This window comes from Coturnix japonica, chromosome 1 (genome assembly GCF_001577835.2).
Source record: "Coturnix japonica isolate 7356 chromosome 1, Coturnix japonica 2.1, whole genome shotgun sequence".
Classification (NCBI taxonomy): Eukaryota; Metazoa; Chordata; class Aves; order Galliformes; family Phasianidae; genus Coturnix; species Coturnix japonica.
The window spans coordinates 57876404-57894272 of NC_029516.1; the positions used below are offsets into that span (position 1 = coordinate 57876404).

At 37.7% G+C, this 17869-nt stretch overlaps 1 protein-coding gene across 4 annotated transcripts in view; it reads right to left on the reverse strand.

Annotated features, from left to right (window-relative positions):
* Nucleotides 1-233: 233 nt before the first annotated feature.
* Nucleotides 234-17869, reverse strand: part of SLC15A5 (solute carrier family 15 member 5) — a 30974-nt gene continuing 13338 nt past the window's right edge. For all 4 annotated transcript variants that reach the window (XM_015867828.2, XM_015867831.2, XM_015867821.2 and 1 more), the window contains exons 6-10: nt 17131-17317; nt 13529-13717; nt 9416-9547; nt 3103-3211; nt 234-710 (exon numbers count right to left, since the gene is read on the reverse strand). In XM_015867828.2, the coding sequence (XP_015723314.1) occupies nt 560-710; nt 3103-3211; nt 9416-9547; nt 13529-13717; nt 17131-17317 (768 nt within the window). In that variant the 3' untranslated portion in view covers nt 234-559. The remainder of the gene's footprint in view (nt 711-3102; nt 3212-9415; nt 9548-13528; nt 13718-17130; nt 17318-17869) is intronic.

Here is a 17869-nt window from a genome sequence, read left to right on the forward strand (position 1 = left end):
GCATATGATTTCAGTATATTCCTGGTAGGCCCCAAGACAATCTCCAGAGAAGCTTAGCATGGCAGCGTCCATTTTCCTGAAGAGGAAAATAGGGTAAAGCAACAACTGGCTAAAGACCAGAGAGCAGATAAATATTAGCCAGGAATAACACAAGGCTCCCACCTTCACAAGTATCAATTAATTAATACTGCCTACAGTGTTATTTTCAAGTGATACAATCACAGAGTAACCTGCTAAACAAATATATACATGAATTTATTAATTTTTAACCATTACTATTTATAAATACACGTGAATACATGTCCTTTTCCCTATACATATTAAAAGCCTCTCTACAACAACCATGCTAATCAGTGAGCTCTCATTGTCCGTGACATGCATTATGACAGTACAGCATCCTACGTGGCTAAATCCAAAGACAATTGCTGTTTTGTAAACTTCTAAATAACATTAGTGCTAAGGTGATTAGTAACTACGTTGGCAATTCCACCACAGTGCATCACATATTAGAAAGCTTGCAGGTAACAATCAAAATTTAGTCCAACAAGGGTGAAACTTTTCAGGTTGTCTCCATAGGAGACAAAATGGGAGAACGATCCAGGACGCTGCCATAGTGCTTGATGACTTTGTCATGCTTCAGAAAGACTTCTTTTTCTTCTGAAAGACTTCCTCTGAACTCGCTGGTACACTCCTCGGTCAGATTGCTGTATCTGGAAAGGAGAATAGTGAAGAAAAGTGCTAGGATAACCAACCTTTCTGTGACTGATTTCACACAAGTTACAAGCACCTTCTGAATACAGAGGTTCTAAGCAGTCAAAAAATATGGCAGCATACGCACTTTCATGGACTCATTCATAATAAAAGGGCAAAAAGTGCTGAACTTGATGCAGGCATTAACAAAAGCACTACTTTATCAATAAATAAACAGCAGTTAGTATCTGGAATAGTATACAAAAAACACTGTTTTGCAACCACGCTTTTCTCAGAGAAACTTTAGTAGACTTCTTCTAATTCAAAGTTGTAAATGCTGGTATCCTTCTACACTTAAATCAGCGCTTATATCTGTATAGTATCATCCATCCTTTTTTCACCATTCTGCAAAATGACAAGTATGAGAATTTCATTTGGCACAAAATGAAACTGTAGAATTTAATGCAAAAAAATATATATTTCATGCTGGTCTTGGTCAACTTACTGAAAAATAAAATAACCTTGTTATTGTAATGAAATGTCAACTTGAAATAAAACTAAATATATATATACACACACACAATATTAGCTCCAGAAGTAAAACCCCCTATTTTTTTATTTTGGCTCACAATATTGGAGGCAGATATTGGTGGCATGGCCTTAGAGGTTGAATCTTCCCACCAATACTTTGTTAAATTTTGTTGCCTCATGATGGATGGAAGCAGAGGGGGTAGTCTGCCAAAATGATGTCTGACTCTGAAGTGCCTATGAAGCAAAAGGTGTCTCATTGAATTCCTAGATACGGGGGAAAAAATATCTATATCCATTAACATTTATCAATGCTTGCTGAATGCTTATGGAAACCAAACAGTGCATTTCAGCACATGGAGGTAGGTGGTTTGTTTCAGCAGTGGTGACACTAATGTGAAAGTGAAGCCACATTCTGGACAGCCACACACACACAGCTGGTGCAGATTTTGCATGATCACAGCTTGCAGGCTTTTGTTCATTGCTGGTGAGAATGCACAGTAAGTGATGGTTGAAAAATTCTGTTTTGTAGCTGACAATTTGCTCTATCAAATGGTGTTACTGTACTCTTTTTAGCTGGTCTAGTTGCCAAGGAAATAACAGGAGGCATTACTTTTGGAGCAAACCACCTATTTCTAAGAAAACACAAGACTCTTGTTGACTTAAAAACAAGTTATTTAGTGACAAAATTTGCTGAGCTTAAACCAATTTTGAAAGACAAAATCCTTCAATTTTCAGCAGTGACACAAATGAGTAAGAAAGATCTCATTTTATAGGAAGATAAAGTACCTGGAGGAGGAACATTTTCAAGCATGATTTGGGTCACAGTTAAAAGAACCAAAGTGAGAACTAGCTACATGTACAGATGGACACTCATGTTTCAGGTTACACTGAAGTGATTGATTAGATTCTACAGTAAACATTGGTGCTGAAAAATTAGACTAATATGTAACAGGAAAAGGAGCATTTTAGTTCTAGAAGTACAGTGCCTTGGAAATTTTCTATTACTGTCATTATCAAATCACTATTTCAAGTCTTCTGAAAGATTTTCATAGAACTGAAGCCCGATATCTTGAGAGAATGTCATTTACATATAACCTTTCCCCCCTTATGATGACAGTGCTTCACTCTCCATTCTTTACCACAAGTATCCCTTATAACACTGACAAACTGATTAAATACACCAAAATACAAGACACAGGGCAGCTCTGAAACCATCCTGGATATAAGGTGAATTGTTTCATGTAATTCCTTTCATTTTACAGTCAATATGTAGGCATTAAACCTACGCTCTACAAAGACTTGCTTTGTCTTTGGAGGCTAATTGAGCTATTCCATTATACCCAGTAAAAGCTTCATCAGACTATCAGAAATTATTTCTCCATTACCCTGTTGAGACCAGCACATCAAGCATTAACCAGTAGTGCTCTGCTATCTTCTTGCGGCTCTCACATCTACTGCATTATGCTAAAGACGTAAGGACAATAGCAGTGTTTACCATATTTTGATATGAAAGCAAGTGCACTGTAAGTCATTTCCAGGACTTTAATCCCATATTTGTGTCATTTAGGAAAGGATTTTCTTCTTTGGACTTTTTTTTTTTTTTTTTTTTTTTTTAATTAAAAGACTCAAGGTATTCAAGACTTTATATGCCTTTAGTAATTTACTATATTCCTATATGCCTTTAGTAATTTACTTTTAAGTCTTACCACAAATTTTATCTGAAATCTCCTACTTCAGAGGGGGGAAAAAAGGCCTGCAAAATTCTGATTCCCAGACAACATCATACAATCATTAATTCAGTATTACATGCTACTTACAGGTTCTGCAAGAATTTCTGCCCTACCTACAAATGAAACATCAAGTTTATTTCCTCACACACACCTGTGTGCAATGGTCCAGAACCCAAGGGTGTTCACCATCATCAAGGAAGCCAAGAAGAAGAAGAATCTCTCCAATTTACCTTCATGTAGCAAGTGTGGAAACCAGTTGCCTGTCAAAGCAGACATTTGAAGCAGAATTAGTTTGCCTTGCAGGTTGAGATGTGGTTTCTATGAAAGACACAAAGAGAAGCTTGGGTAATACACAGTCATGGCAGGTGACTTGAACCCCCTTGTAGCTATTTACACAGTCTTAATTCACTCAACCTGTATTTTTTTCAAGTCTACAGTGTACTTTGCTTTTGATATGCAGACATGTAGTGAAGTAACTTTCTTAACAAATCTGAAGCATACTGGAAAGTTAACTCTACACAACTATTACAGTCATGATCGGGCCATTATCCCTAAATGAACGCCAATGCAAAAGTTTTAGAAAGGCTTAGAATTAAAGTGGCTCGTAGAAATCTTTATTTACATTTTTCATGCTGTTAACAGGCTTCTTCTTCAAAAAGTTTTTTCTATTTTTTTTTTTAGTGCCTTGGGTGTTGCTCCATTACTGAGATGCTAGCTGACATTTAACTTTCTCTATGGCTGCCTTTAACTAAAAGTCTGTAACGTGTTCTTGCACTGTACACATAATTTGTTCTGCAAGAGTCACAGAGCTTTGGCTCACCAAGGCTTTTAGCAACAGTGTCTTGGACGTTCCGGAAGAAAAACTCCTTTCAGCAGCAAACAGTACCATGTATAAACACACCTAGAGCCTCTGTCTGTACTCTTGTGTGCTTTCAGTATTGCTCACTACAGACAAACAAACTCAGGTGATAAATGATTACAATAGAAATTGAGATGCTTAACAAGAAAGCAAGCCCCAGTCAAACTACATCTAAAGAAAATCACCTGAAGTATTATAATACCTGAAGTATTATAATCAACTACAGTGAGAGGTAAAACCAAGGTGAAAAAAAGAAATGACTGTAGATACAGAATGCCAGGGAGCTGTACAGCGCTACAGTGACCTCCGACATTATTTGGGAGCAAAGGTTATTTACTGCCTTTGAGGAAGGAGAGTCTGCCCTCATTAGCAAGCAGTGACGTTCATGAGGAGCACTCAGCCACAGTTGAGAACCTGATGCCCACACTGCACACAGCTCAGGAAGGCTGCGTCAGACTGATTCCCATTAGCAGCTGGAACACAGCCAGCACAGGCATTTTGGGGATTTAGTTTCATCCAAGGGAATCATTACTATTATTATTATTATTTGTGGTACAAGATTGCTGCGATGCAAATCAGCAGACAAATAGAAATGATCAGAAAATTCAAGTCAAGAGCACAACTGACCTCAGCTAAACTACTAGCATTGATGCACTCAAATATGCTTTTCTTTGCTCCCTCAGATTCTGGTATCAACTCCTCCCCGTTTATGTGGGGTCACTATTCAACACTTGAAGAAGCTTAAAAGGGAAAGGAGGAAAATAGCTTTCTATAGCATAACTATCTGTTACAGAGCCGATAGCCACAATTTATCTTTTGACCTCTGAAGACAGCTTCTTCCATCCAATGCAGTTCTTAGCATGTCCACTTTTTACTAATTAATTTTGGAAAGAAGGAAAAAAAACACTGTGAAAGGGTCACACACACTTACATTTTTCCTCCACAGTTTAGCATGGTGAACACATTTCTTTTCAAAGCAGTTACCTCTCTCTCTCCCGGGACTATCAGGGAACACCTGTCATCAGTGCAGCATCTCTCCCCCAGCTCTCAGCTGACTCTGTGCCATGTCACCTTCCTGCCTGCCACAGCACAGCACCACCTCACCTCCATGCCTGGTGCCTTTTGTAGCATTGTCTCAGAGTGAGCTTTAAAACATATCATTTAACACTGTCAGTTGACTGAGCTCCTAGGTGCTATAACTTCATTTTAGTAGCTTATAAACTTTTACTGTCATAATTCACCATCAGATAGTTTTTCATTTTGCATCCCCACGTGGCCAACAGAGCTCACAGAGAGTGCGGGTCTATTTGATGAGAGAGGAAGCACACATGGGGCTCGGTGCTACAGCTTGTCACACAGAGTTCATACTGTCTGCCAGGTTACTTACATTGGCTGGACTAACTATATGAGCAGCAGGAGTTTCCTAATGGAATAGAGTTTACGATGTAAACTGAAAATATGGACTTAAAAATACTACTAAGCGACATACAAGAAATTTAGCATCTTAAAAAAAAACCACACAAAAACAGTGAAATTGATCTTGGACACTTTCTTGAAAGCAGGAAAGGTGTCATACTGGAAGTTGAAAGTGAGACTGGTTGGTTCTATTAGGGTGAAACATGAGCATGAGCTTTAGGAAATCTGGGTTCTGCCTCCATTTTACCTCTCCTGGAACCTCAAAGATCTGATGGTAACACATTTTCACCAGTGTGTATAGCCAGCATTAATTAACGAATTCCTAGTTTCGGTCACAAATACTTGCTTCTTTTTTTCCTTTTAAAAGTAGGTTGACTTACCAATGGAATAAGTGTTATACTTGGGCTACATTATCTTCTGCTCACATACAGTGCACTGAGAATCCCCTGCTGACAGAAAGACATGGGAGGACAGCCATTGCTGTTGAAACTTCCATCATGCATATTGAGCAGTGAAACTACCTTTAGACACCTCACTCCTTACTTCACCAAAAGCTTTCACAAGCCATATGCAGAACCTAGCATGGGCTGGGTTTGGTCCATGTTTCCAGGACTTTATTCTCAGCCACAAATGCTAGGAACTTATTGGGTTTGTTTGTTTGTTTTTAACGGAATAAGATGCCCTTGGCACTACTGTATTTGAAGAATTCAGAACTTTTTCATCCTTCAATCAGAATGCAATATGCTAACAATTCACTTTTCCCCCAAAAGACACTGCCTTTGGGTTCTGTCAATCCTTTACTTTTCTATAGAGATTGCCAACAGAAGTGCCAATTACAAGGTTGGTTTGTCACACAGATAATTGCTCACTGGGAATTAACTTTCTACAACAAGCTCCGGATTTCCATTTTTATTCCAACAATAGAAATACTCAGTAGCATGAATCACCACAGAATCAGAAGTTTCCTTCAGCCAACTATTTTAAAGAGCCTTTTGTTATTTGCTAGAGGTGAACTGGTTATGCATTTCATGGCAAATATAGAAAAGAATTAGAAGACTAAGCCTAGGAGTATCCTGAATTCCTCAACATTGCTACCAGATGTTGTCAAATTTAAAGTACCTGGTAAACTTGCACCAACATTCAGCAGCCTTATCCATTTTGAATCAGAAATGCTCAAACAGAACAGAGGAATATGATACACCAAGAAAAAAAAACCAAAAACACCCTGATCCTTCCAACACAGGAGAAAAAGTAGGTGAATCAGTGACTCAAGTTAGTTGTGGTAAGCAGTCCCATTAGTGACAGATAATGACATAAGCTATGAAAGAGTAAAAAACATTTTCCTCATGTGCTGGTACACACAAGGTACTTGTCGCAATAGTGGTACCCTTGGAATTCTCAAAGGATTCACAGTGAAGCCCAAACTTGCATAGGAAGGCATTCCATTTGTTTACTGAATGATACCATCATTTTTAGTACAGGGAAAGTAGAGGAGATGAAATAAAGAAATCATATGCCGGAGGTTAGCCCATTCTGTACAATTCTCTTATTTTTTAAATCTATCCTTCAACCTAGAATGTTACTATAGAAAAAAACAACAACAAACACAGATCTCAGAAAAGAATTAGACCTCCTATAATTTCATCAAGTTTGCAAGCATATATTCAGTGTTTAATCATATCCAAATTCAAGACATGGTGTCCTTTCTAATCCTTATTAGCTAAGTAGGAGCCAGTGGACACCACCACCTGGACTACAAGAAATATCCTTTAGTTTTATCATCATTGGTGTTTAGAACCACACAAGGGTCCAATATGGAAAGAGAAAAAACTAGCCATCTCAATACAACTGTGTCAGAGCAGTTTCCTTTCACTGGCCTTTTTTTCCCCCCTTACATATTTACATTAATATTTTTAGAGAACAGTACTCTGAAATGATTGACATAGGAGGACAGGTTGTGTCTTGCATCTTCTTCCATTAAAATGTTAGGAGAGGTAAAAGATCCAAAAGAAAGCAGTTTCCCAGCTTGCACTGAAAATATCACTGTCACCCATCATCTGTTTGCACTCGTCAGATTTTTTTTTTTTTAAAAAAAAGGTTATATTTCATCATATTCACACCATCCCCCATAGATGTGATTAACAAGTGATTAATGCAGCTTTGCCTGTGACTGATCTTTGATCGACTTTGCCAATAAAAATCTAAATAATTTTCTAAACTAGTGACATGACGTATTGTATAAAAAGGTTTAAATATTCTCACTCTCTGTACTTCGAAATATACACTAGAGGATCTTCTTCACTGTATCCTGAATTGCCTCATGGCAATCATGGCCACATTGCTTAAATATGGGAAAACCAGAAATAGTTTTGGCATAAGTTCAGTGAAACAAGAATCGTTGCATAAAGCAAAAGCATCCATAGCCCAAGAATTACAGGCTGAGACTTGTTAAATCCTACAAAAAGCGTTGCATAAACATTGTCATCTACTTTCAGCAAGAAAAGAATGAATTCCCATCTTGGTTAAATTGGCTTAGCTTTTCAGAAAAAGAAAAAAAAATAATAAAAAAAAAAGGATCAGAGTCATTTGTTTTTCTTCACAGTTACTTAAACTGTCCAGATACCAAATGTTTCAGGAGCTCTTTAAAGAGAACTGAAAGAAAGAAAAATACCAAAAGCAAGAGTATGTTATTTGAACTTATTTCATTTAAGAGAGCTCACCATTTTGTTTTCTGAAGCTCTGTCATCTTTAAAGTTTCAACAATTAACTGTTAATCTTTAAGTTACAAAGAATTACTACTTTGCTGATCTAAAGCTTTTCATTGGAAGTGCAAAAGAACACCTTGAAAAGCACATTATAAAGATTCAGAAAAGTACAGAACATTAATATTTCATAAGAAATGTTTTCACATAAAACAAGACCAACTCTAAGTAATCGTTACACATTCTGTCCTGCCCCAGACGCTAAATCTCAAGCTTACTTTGATTTGAGACAGAGAGACAGAAGTCAGGTGGGGTGAGTGAAGGAATACTTCACTGGAGGTGCTCAAGAAGTGCTTAGATGTGGTATTAAGGGATAAGGTTTAGAGGGGAACTATTGGAGGTAGGTGGATAGTTGGACTAGATGATCTTGGAGGTCTTTTCCAACCTTGGCGATTCTATGATTGTACAATGGAAGAAAATCTGATACACTGGTGGAAATTCAAGCAGCTCTGCTCACATCTTTGCACATCATGGTTCTTTGCCTGATTCATCCAGTGCTTTCTATCCATCTCTAGGTGACACTTGTCTGCCTGCTAATTAAACTCTAACAGAAATGTGAGCTTAAAAACATTCCTATTTCAGATATGTAAACAAAGGGATCTCTGTCCTTGAGCTCAAGGTCTCAAATGCATCCCTTTTCAAATTTACTTATGAAAAAGTCATATGTATTGAACAAAGATCTATCAGCAAAAAAAACCTTAAACCTTTTGCTTTTCTTCAAAGACAGCATTGCAGAGAAAGCTCCACTATGGAGGCTTATAACTAAATACTGCTTAGAAGAATCAAACTGAATTACACGTAACTCACCTTGAAACATACCAAGTTTTCTGGGAATGACATTATTTGCCTGGAAAAGCGTAAAAGCCACGGCAAAACTATACCATCACAGAATCTAGTTCTTCTAGTAGTTGGAGGAAAGGGAGAGGGGTAAAGACTGCGAGAAAGGAGAAGTGTACCTCAGGGAATAAATCCCTTGGACAGCTTTGAAATACTCAATCCAAGTTCCTTTCCTTTATGACACAGTTAAACTGAAGAAATGTATTCTGCATTCTCTGAAGCAGTAATCTTGCTGTCAAAGCCAGAAGCCTCCATGTAATAATTGTGGCTAACATGAAGATATTTGTTCATTAACAACAACAACAAAAAGAGATGCATTTCTAGTATTCCAGAGGAGAAAAGAGACTGAAGGTAGAAGCTTCCTGCACAGTGTCATTCTCTAATTAATCCACCTATCAAAACTAAGATTACTCATTAAAATTAGATGAATACAGCTGCAAAGCTATTTCCTATCTTAACTCCATTTTAACTGTGAAAGCACATCAATAAAACTTTGGCATTCCCTTCAACTGTGCTGTCTATTGCTCCAGATCAATAATCAGTGGGATTGGAAAACTGCTCAGCAATGCCAGTCATGGGCATATTCTTACCTTGAGTGCCTGCATGGGTTGTCTGAACAAAGAAAGCTCCCATGAAGCAGCCAGCTCCATTGAAGAGAGTTAAAAAATGCATGGAAATTCCTCGAATTCTTTCTGGTACAAACCAGAATGATAGCAATGCACCTTTAAAATAGAAGCAGATACAGTGACAGCTTTGCTTTATTTTAAAAATAGCAATGGTAAAAGATAAATGAGAAAAATATCCAGTCCACGTAACACGCACTTTGTATATTTTACCCATAGAGCCTACTGCAGAAGGACAATAACATGTTGCCATATAACTTAAGAAAAACCCCAAAAAACTCCATCACAAGTATGATGTGTGAAGAAAGCAGATGTGACATTTAACTGCAGGACCTCATGCCAGAGCCCGTGCATCAAGGTCACTAATGAATACTTCTGAATTTCAGTGCACTTCCTTTAGGAATCAAGTAGACACTTGATTTGGCTTAAGGCTTGGCAGTACTCCGCTTCCTTGGACAGAAACCCCAAGGGTCACTAGCTGCTTTAAAACTTATTGTCTGTCATTCGCTTGCCATAGGAGTAAACTAGAAAAAAAATAAAGCCTTAGATGTAGAAGGTTACAGCATATAGTTTTATTATTTTTTGTTTCAGACTGTAATTCCCCTTGCTGTAATTTGGCTAAAGTTATAGTAACAGCAAGTGCTTATAACAATTTTTCTTCGAACAAGCTTCCCTGGTCAAAACTTTTGCTCCCTAATGTTACACACTGAGCACTCATCCAGAACAGTTTTCCAAGCCCCAGTATCTTCCAGCCTGCTTTATTACCTGAGTTTGACCCCCCAGACTAAGAAACTTGTCAACAGAGAAGTCTATTTGGATGCTGAGCTGCCTGGAGCATTACTGAAAACAAATGAATCCCTACAACCACTCTCTTCCTCCCTTTTTAATTTGGATTTCCAAATTAGACCTCTGGAAACATTTTACAAATGAAAAATAAAAGATACTATAGGCAGTGATCTTTTTTTCCCCCTTGCTTGCAATAGAAGCAAAAGGCCTGAGGGCAGGAGAAAGCAGGTGAGACCAGGATGGAACAATACAGTCTGAAACACTGGACTGTCAGTGTCTTAGCTAAACTGAGGCTAAGAGCCTAGAAAGTGATTAAGGGCTTATTTTGTCCCACTCATCACCAGGCTGCAAAGCATGCATCTTGGCCAAATTCTGCTTGGTAATAGTATCCTACTTAGTGAATTACTCCTGCTGTTTCAATTGCATACTCCATTCCTCACTTCTCCCACAGTACTGCTGCGAACAATTAACCAGCTGCTGCATTTCTCTCTGGAGACCACAACATTTCATTGGTGGGTGAAGTGATCCCCAGTATATTCCTTAACTAATAGGGCAGTTACAAGGCTCTCCATTTCTAAGTGTTTGGAGAAATGCTGATGGGCGGAGGAATGTATTGCTATGCTATAGCAAACAAATCTGGTAACCTTGGGCAAGCAGCTACAGTGCACCCAATTGCTCAGATGCTGTCAGTGCAACACAGCTGCCATACCCAGTAGAATGGCTCCCCATCACCATCCCTATCTCATGCACTGCAGGGGCAAATGCCTGCTAATGATGCTCCACAGGATGGACTTTTCTCCACTCATTTTTCTAACACTAAGCTTTAGAAGAATAATTTCCTACTTCAAAGCAAGCTAGGGTAGCAAATTCAAGCTCCCTGCATGCGTGTGTGATCTTAAATTCTAACAGTGGATGAGAGCAGTTATTTCATCATTTCATTATATATATAGATTTTAAGCAAGACTTCAGCATTAGGCAAAATTTATATACTGTTATTACATATTCTTAAAGATCTTCATGCCACCCAAGGCAGGTGATTATGTAAGCCTCCTATCAACAAGATTATGAAATATATCTTATAAACACAATTGTGCGTATCAGTGATCAAATGCAGATAAAGAGTTTAATATGCCAAATCTAGCTTCTATAACCAGTCACTCCAGAAATGAGATATTTCCTCTCTTCCCTCTGATAACAAGTGTGAACATTTCTGTCTTCAACTAGGATCATGTACTTCCAGACCAAGTGAATTATTATGATAATTGAATTTGACCTTCTGCATAATACAGGCAGTAAAACGTCTTGAAAGGTGAAACAACTATTTCAGTGTCTAGGCTGTCATTACCATTCATGTGGATCCAGTGAATGGTTCCTCAACAGTAATTCAGTTCAGAATGAAAGATAAACTAGTAGGCCAGATGCCAAACTCTGCCTGAAATGTTCCAGCGCGCCTTGGTCATCTGCCTGGGGCTGCCTCAGGGGCTGCAGGTCTCATACTCATATTTTACCCCGGCAGCAGCTGAAGACCAGGCAGGTATGATAAAAGGAGCCTGCTTGCCCTGCATGCACATCTTTGATTCTGTATCACAAGAGGTGCCAGACACCTACCTGTGGGTGAAGGAATGCAAGGCTGCATCTCAACTGAAAATTGTAGCAATCTACCTATTTTAGCCATCTTCCTTTAGTTCTTTTCCATGCAGATCTTAAGTCCTGACTTAGCCCAACGATTCTTGAATCACACCTATGACTGTAGCTCTTAGTTAGATGCTTAGTCTTTATTTGAATGGAAGAAAATAGATTTCTTCCTAACACTTTCTAACAATAATTCTTAAATAAAATAATTTGGTCTTGTGGGGCATCTTTTTGCTTATTTTGTTTTTAAAGGTTAATGCCATCTTCCAGTCACTGGACTTGTGTTGTGTCCTGCTATGCTAGTTAGGAGCTTTATTCCACCAGAAATATTCTTTTCATGCAGAAGCATAAGACTGTAAGCAAGCCACCTCTTAACCACTTTTTTTTTTTTTTTAAGCTAAACAGAAAAGGTCACAGTTTTCTGTCACACTTAACCTGTAACCTAGAAACCACACAACCTGCCTAGAAACCTATCTCAATTAAGTACTTGAGAGCAAATTGGATGAGGAAGCATTATGAAGGTGTTAAGTATTTAAAACTAGGGAAAATTACCTTTTGCATGACAAACCATGACCCACTGCTCTGAGTAGTCTTACAGTGCAAGAGTGAAGCCAAAATTATTTCCTGCTCTTAAATAAAAATTCAGACATTTCTGGGGGTTGCATTGGGAACAACAGGATGCTCAACCTGTCCAATTAAATGCTTGTGGATATCAGCTAGCTAATAACATTACCTATATATTCTTTTAAATGAATGTTGACTAGGTTATTTTTGTTAATAACTTCTCTTTTTTTTTTAATAAGCTTTGCATGGTAAAACACCTAGTGGTCCTCAAAAGAAAATAAGCCTCAAGAATGTCAGTGTAAATGTGTAAAAGTAAATTACATGGAAGGAAGAGAAGCTTTAGATTCAGAAGCACAAGTCCATCTACATAATTTATGGATGACAGATGTGACTTAAACTCTGCCTGTGCTATGCAGGAGTGTTTATCTCTGGCACCATTACACCAACTAAGGCATGATGCTCTGTGGAGGCATCCACATGAGTTCTGAATGGAGTACAAACAGTAGTCTTGCATCTGCCTACAATATTTTTTCAGTAATTAGGTGAGTTAAATTGTGGTATCTCCTTGCGTATGCTCTATGTCTGTGGAAAAACATGTGATTTCATTACGTGGTTCCTTACATGTAAGCTAAATTGCTTCTCCTTGCTGTGGTCTGAATGTGTTCAAAAACTGCAGCCATGGCTCAGTTATAATGTGTATTTGTTCAGTCCTAAGAAAATCAACAGTAACAGAATAGACCAGAACTTAAGGAACCTCAGAAACACATCTGGACTGGCCCCTTCCTAAAGCAGCTTCCATTTCAAGGAAAAACACACCCAAGCCCAGAATCCTACTGTCCTCTTCTCCCACAAGATGGCAAGTAACACAACTGTGGGGCCTGACAAGGCTGCAACACCTCCTTGTTAATCTAGAACAATGCCACTACTTTACAGCCTGCAAGACAAATTATGCTACCCAAAGCAGGTAAAGAATAAATCCACTCATTAAGCCTGTGAAACAGAGCCAGGGATAAAATATTACATGCTAATTTATGTTTAGGTAGTGGTGTTCTCTACAAATCAGGAGGCTTTTGCATTAGCCTTTTAGGTTTTACTTACAGGAGGGAGTTACCAAGGCTTCAGCCACTCCAAGCAAGATATACTGAGGAGCTAAGTGGAAGCAAGGCATGGATGAGACCAGGAGAACCTCTTCAGAAAGGGTCTGTTCCACCTGAGGGAAATGCTTTCGGTGTATTTCAGAGAAGCCAGCAGCCATCACAGAAAGTGCAGCAGATAACTGACCTGCAACTGGGTTAGGATCAGAATATTCACAAAAGTTACAGTTATAGGAATATCACATACTTACAGTGACGCAGAGTCCCAGTACATGCAAAAGAAAAGGTTTTTGTTTTTTAAATAAATTATTTTAAAAACACATTCTGGGCAAAGAAACAAGAGCTCCTATTCCACAAATTTTATTCTAAATCTCTTGTAAAGAGACACCAGCTCAGCACACACAGAATGCAGGGATGCAGAATAAATAACAGATTTTTCAAAAAATACTTTATTATTATTTTCTTTAATACTAGAGAAGGTGAGAAAGAGATGGCAGGCTGTCCAGATACCAGAAAAGACTGAGTTCAAAGAGCAGGGGAAATCCTACAGCTCAAGCAGGAAAAAATATCTGAAGTATACAGACATGATATCTATTTCTCACTTGGTACTAGTATCCCTCCACATTATCACCTCCCCCTGCTCTTACCATTATTAATGGAAAACCTGTGGCTTCACATACTCAAGTTTGAGATGATCCTTCCTTTTATTCACAATTTAAAGAATTATCTACTCCCTTATCTACCTGTGCCATCAAATAAGCACCAGTGTTGGATGAAGGTGAGTGATGAAAGGCTTGGCTGGGGGAATAAGAAAGCTGCAGCAGCCCAGGCTTCAGGGACAAAGAATGTTCTTCACTGTATTTTATGACTAAGCTTGAATAATGGACAACTATACAACAAATACATATTCCATTCTCTGTCGAATTTTCTGTACTATTAGTTAAATCAAGCAGGAAAAACTCAGAGCACCTACACCCATGTTCTTCATGAGGAGGCCCACCCTCTAAATTTACTTTAAGATTTTCATGTTTGCTACATCATACTAGAATTACAAACCAACCAACAATTATAAAGTAACAAATCACAGTTTCCACACAGGTCTTATTAGGGAAATTGGATAGTTCAACACTGTCTTGTGGTTTGCCTCTGAAACTCATACTCTTAACATAATGAAAGTTATTTAAATTTCTTCCTCTTAAAAAGTTCACATTAAAATATAGTTATAAGCTAGCCTAACACTACCATCTTATTTGTACTTTCAATTTTTTTCCTGAAAATAATTGTGAATTTAACTAACTGTTGGCAAAGATATTGGCACTTAGAGGTCTGCCATATTTGCAGGTGCAGTCATATGCTTGGATATCTCAAGCCATTGCCTGTACTTACAGGCATTTTTTTATGCCTCAGGTAATTTATCACCCCTAACAGAAGGCTATTTTAATAAATGAACCTATTAAGAAGAAAACACTGCATATATTCTACTGCTGTTCAATGTAACAGGATATAACATTAATACTAACTTAATAGTTTTCCTTAAAACCATGGAAACTTCATCTGAATGTGCTTTCTGTGCTTTAATGCAGATGTTATTTTAAAAACTATGGTAATTGCAACCTGCTGTGTTATATGCATCTGGTTTGTATAAAACTTAATAACACTCTTAATTAGGCTAATTTAGTCAGATTAATACCTCTATGTGTGTCAGTACTCACTGTGCTTCATGCCATGGGGCACTGAATTAATAGTAACACACTGAGAAAATAGTCGTTTATAAATATTTTTGTCTGAGGTTTGTAACATAGGCTGCATGATAAAACGTGCGGGAAGTTTAATGAGAGCATCTCTGGAAGGGAATAGCTTTAAGTGAACACAGAATGGAAGCTGTTTTTCTAGTGGAATTGCATGTAGTTGATATCAGAAGACAGTTGCAGATATCTCTCCAGATGTCAGAATGTAGGAGGTCTGAGGTTAGGGACACTATGGCAAAGGGGACAAGGAAATTGAAGAATAGTATTGCCAAAGGAAAGAAGTCCAACTTGATCAGTCATCACCTGTACTAAAATCATTATTGCTTCTAGGCCATAAATTTCCATAAATGAGCCCCAATCCACAAGTCTGAGCTTAAATGCTCACTGCTGAAAGTGTTGGAACTAATAATAGGAGAGACTTCTTCACACTATTTCTATGAGGAAAAACAGCTCTTGAAATCCTTCCCTTTATTTACCTGAAGCACACAAGATGGAATGGGTAAGTTCCATTTTAGATTAATTTATTAAAATGCTAAACACTTAGATAATAATATATTAAATACTCAAAATTCTAGTGCTAGAGAGGAAATCTATACCCCTCCAAGTAATCTTCCACTTGTAAAATGCTGAAAATTGGGAACAGCACATAATGACGCACATTGGTTTGTTTACACAACCAGTAGCCCGTAACTTCAGAACATGCATGGTTTTAAAGACCGCTATTGCAGATAGAAATAGGCTAACTTTTTTACTTTCTATTTGGGATTCAACTAAAGTGTTGGGAATGAACTGCAACAATGATAAGTTTCATAGAATCATAGAATGGCCTGGGTTGAAAAGGACCACAAGGATCTTCTAGTCTCACCCCCCCCGCTATGTGCAGAGTTGCCAACCACCAGACCAGGCTGCCCAGAGCCACATCCAGCCCGGCCTTGGATGCCTCCAGGGATAGGGCATCCACAGCCTTCTTGGGAAACCTATGCCACCCTCTGAGTGAAAAGCTTCCTCCTAATCTCTAACCTAAAACTTCCCGTTTATATGGTTTAAAACCATTCCCCCTTGTCCTATCACTATCCGCCCTCATAAACAGGGGGGGTAATGACTGTTTATATGCTCCTTTCATGTATTGGAAGACCTCAGTGAGGTCTCCCTGTAGCATTATTTTTTCCAAGCTAAACAAAGCCAGTTATCTCAACCTTCCCTCATAAGAGTAAGAGTTCTGGTAAGCTGCAGTCCTAATGCCAGTACAGGCATAGCTTAAAAATAATAATAATAATAATAATAATAATAATAATAATAATAATAATAATAATAATGATGATGATGAAAAAAGCTTATAACAATTATTTAAATCTAAACTCACCATTTTGAGCAAAAGAATTTTTAAGAATCAGAGAGCTACTAACAAAGGTTATCCCCCAAAAAATCCTTTCCAAATTGAACAAAACTTAAAGGTTAGGATAAAGCATATAGAAGGTAACCAATGTGAAATAAAATGCAAGCTTAAATGGTTAGTGCTATTTCTTTCAGTGGTTCTTTAGGATGACTTTGTTTTTTCTAGGTGTTTGACTCAGTACAAAGAAGAGCTTCAGTCTCCATCATCAATAAGAGCTATGCCTTTTTTTCTCTAAATACCTAACATTTTTCAGGATGATCTTCTCTAAAGTTTATTTGAAATATACCCACCTGTGTCATCCCAAAACAAATCTAACTATATATAAACTATATATAAACTATATAAACTACAACTATAGTTTGTAATAGATGTGAAACATTATCATCTACTGAAGTTTCTTTCAAAAAAAATAAAATAAAATAAAAGCAGCATTGATACTGAATAAACAGATTTCAGACTTACCAATGTAAATTGTTGGAGAATGTCTACTTCCCTTGGAACTGAAGAGATATGAGTTAATGCATTCCAAAATTGGAACAAGAATGAGAAGTGGCACGATGCTTATCACATTCATCGCAGCAATTGGCAATACAAATCCACCAAAGTTCAAGTTGGAATTCATGGTTTGGAGATAATATCCTGAAGGAATCTGTATTGTGGAATACAGACCAACTTCAGTATAAGTTACCTTCTGTAGATATATATATATATATATATATATATATTTTTTTTTTTCCCTACAATGGAAAATTTCTTCAGAAGGAAGTGTTGAAAAGTCACAGAAAACCAATTACACACTAACCAAAAGAAGTAACCATTCATGATAAAAGCCTTTCAGATAGCAACTCTCATTCTCTGCTAGGCTTCCACATTACCTACTTATTTCACTTACTCCTCAGTTTAACAAATCTAAGCAGCAGCCCGTCAGTTTGTATTAGCTCTAATGAAGATCAAATAAACTATCAGTCAACATAATAAATTCTCCTGAGTACTTTAGCGAGTTCCTACACATCTTCACAGCGTATAACAGGACTGTTTTCATTTTAGAATAGTGCGATGCAGAGTTGTCTTAAATTTCTAATTGTGTGCTCTAAGTGGAAGAAATTTGTTAAAGACATTCTTGCCATCATGTAGCTTTAAGAGCTACGTATTTAGCCATAGTCTTTGAAGCAGCTTAATGTGGCTGACATTAATGTGACTG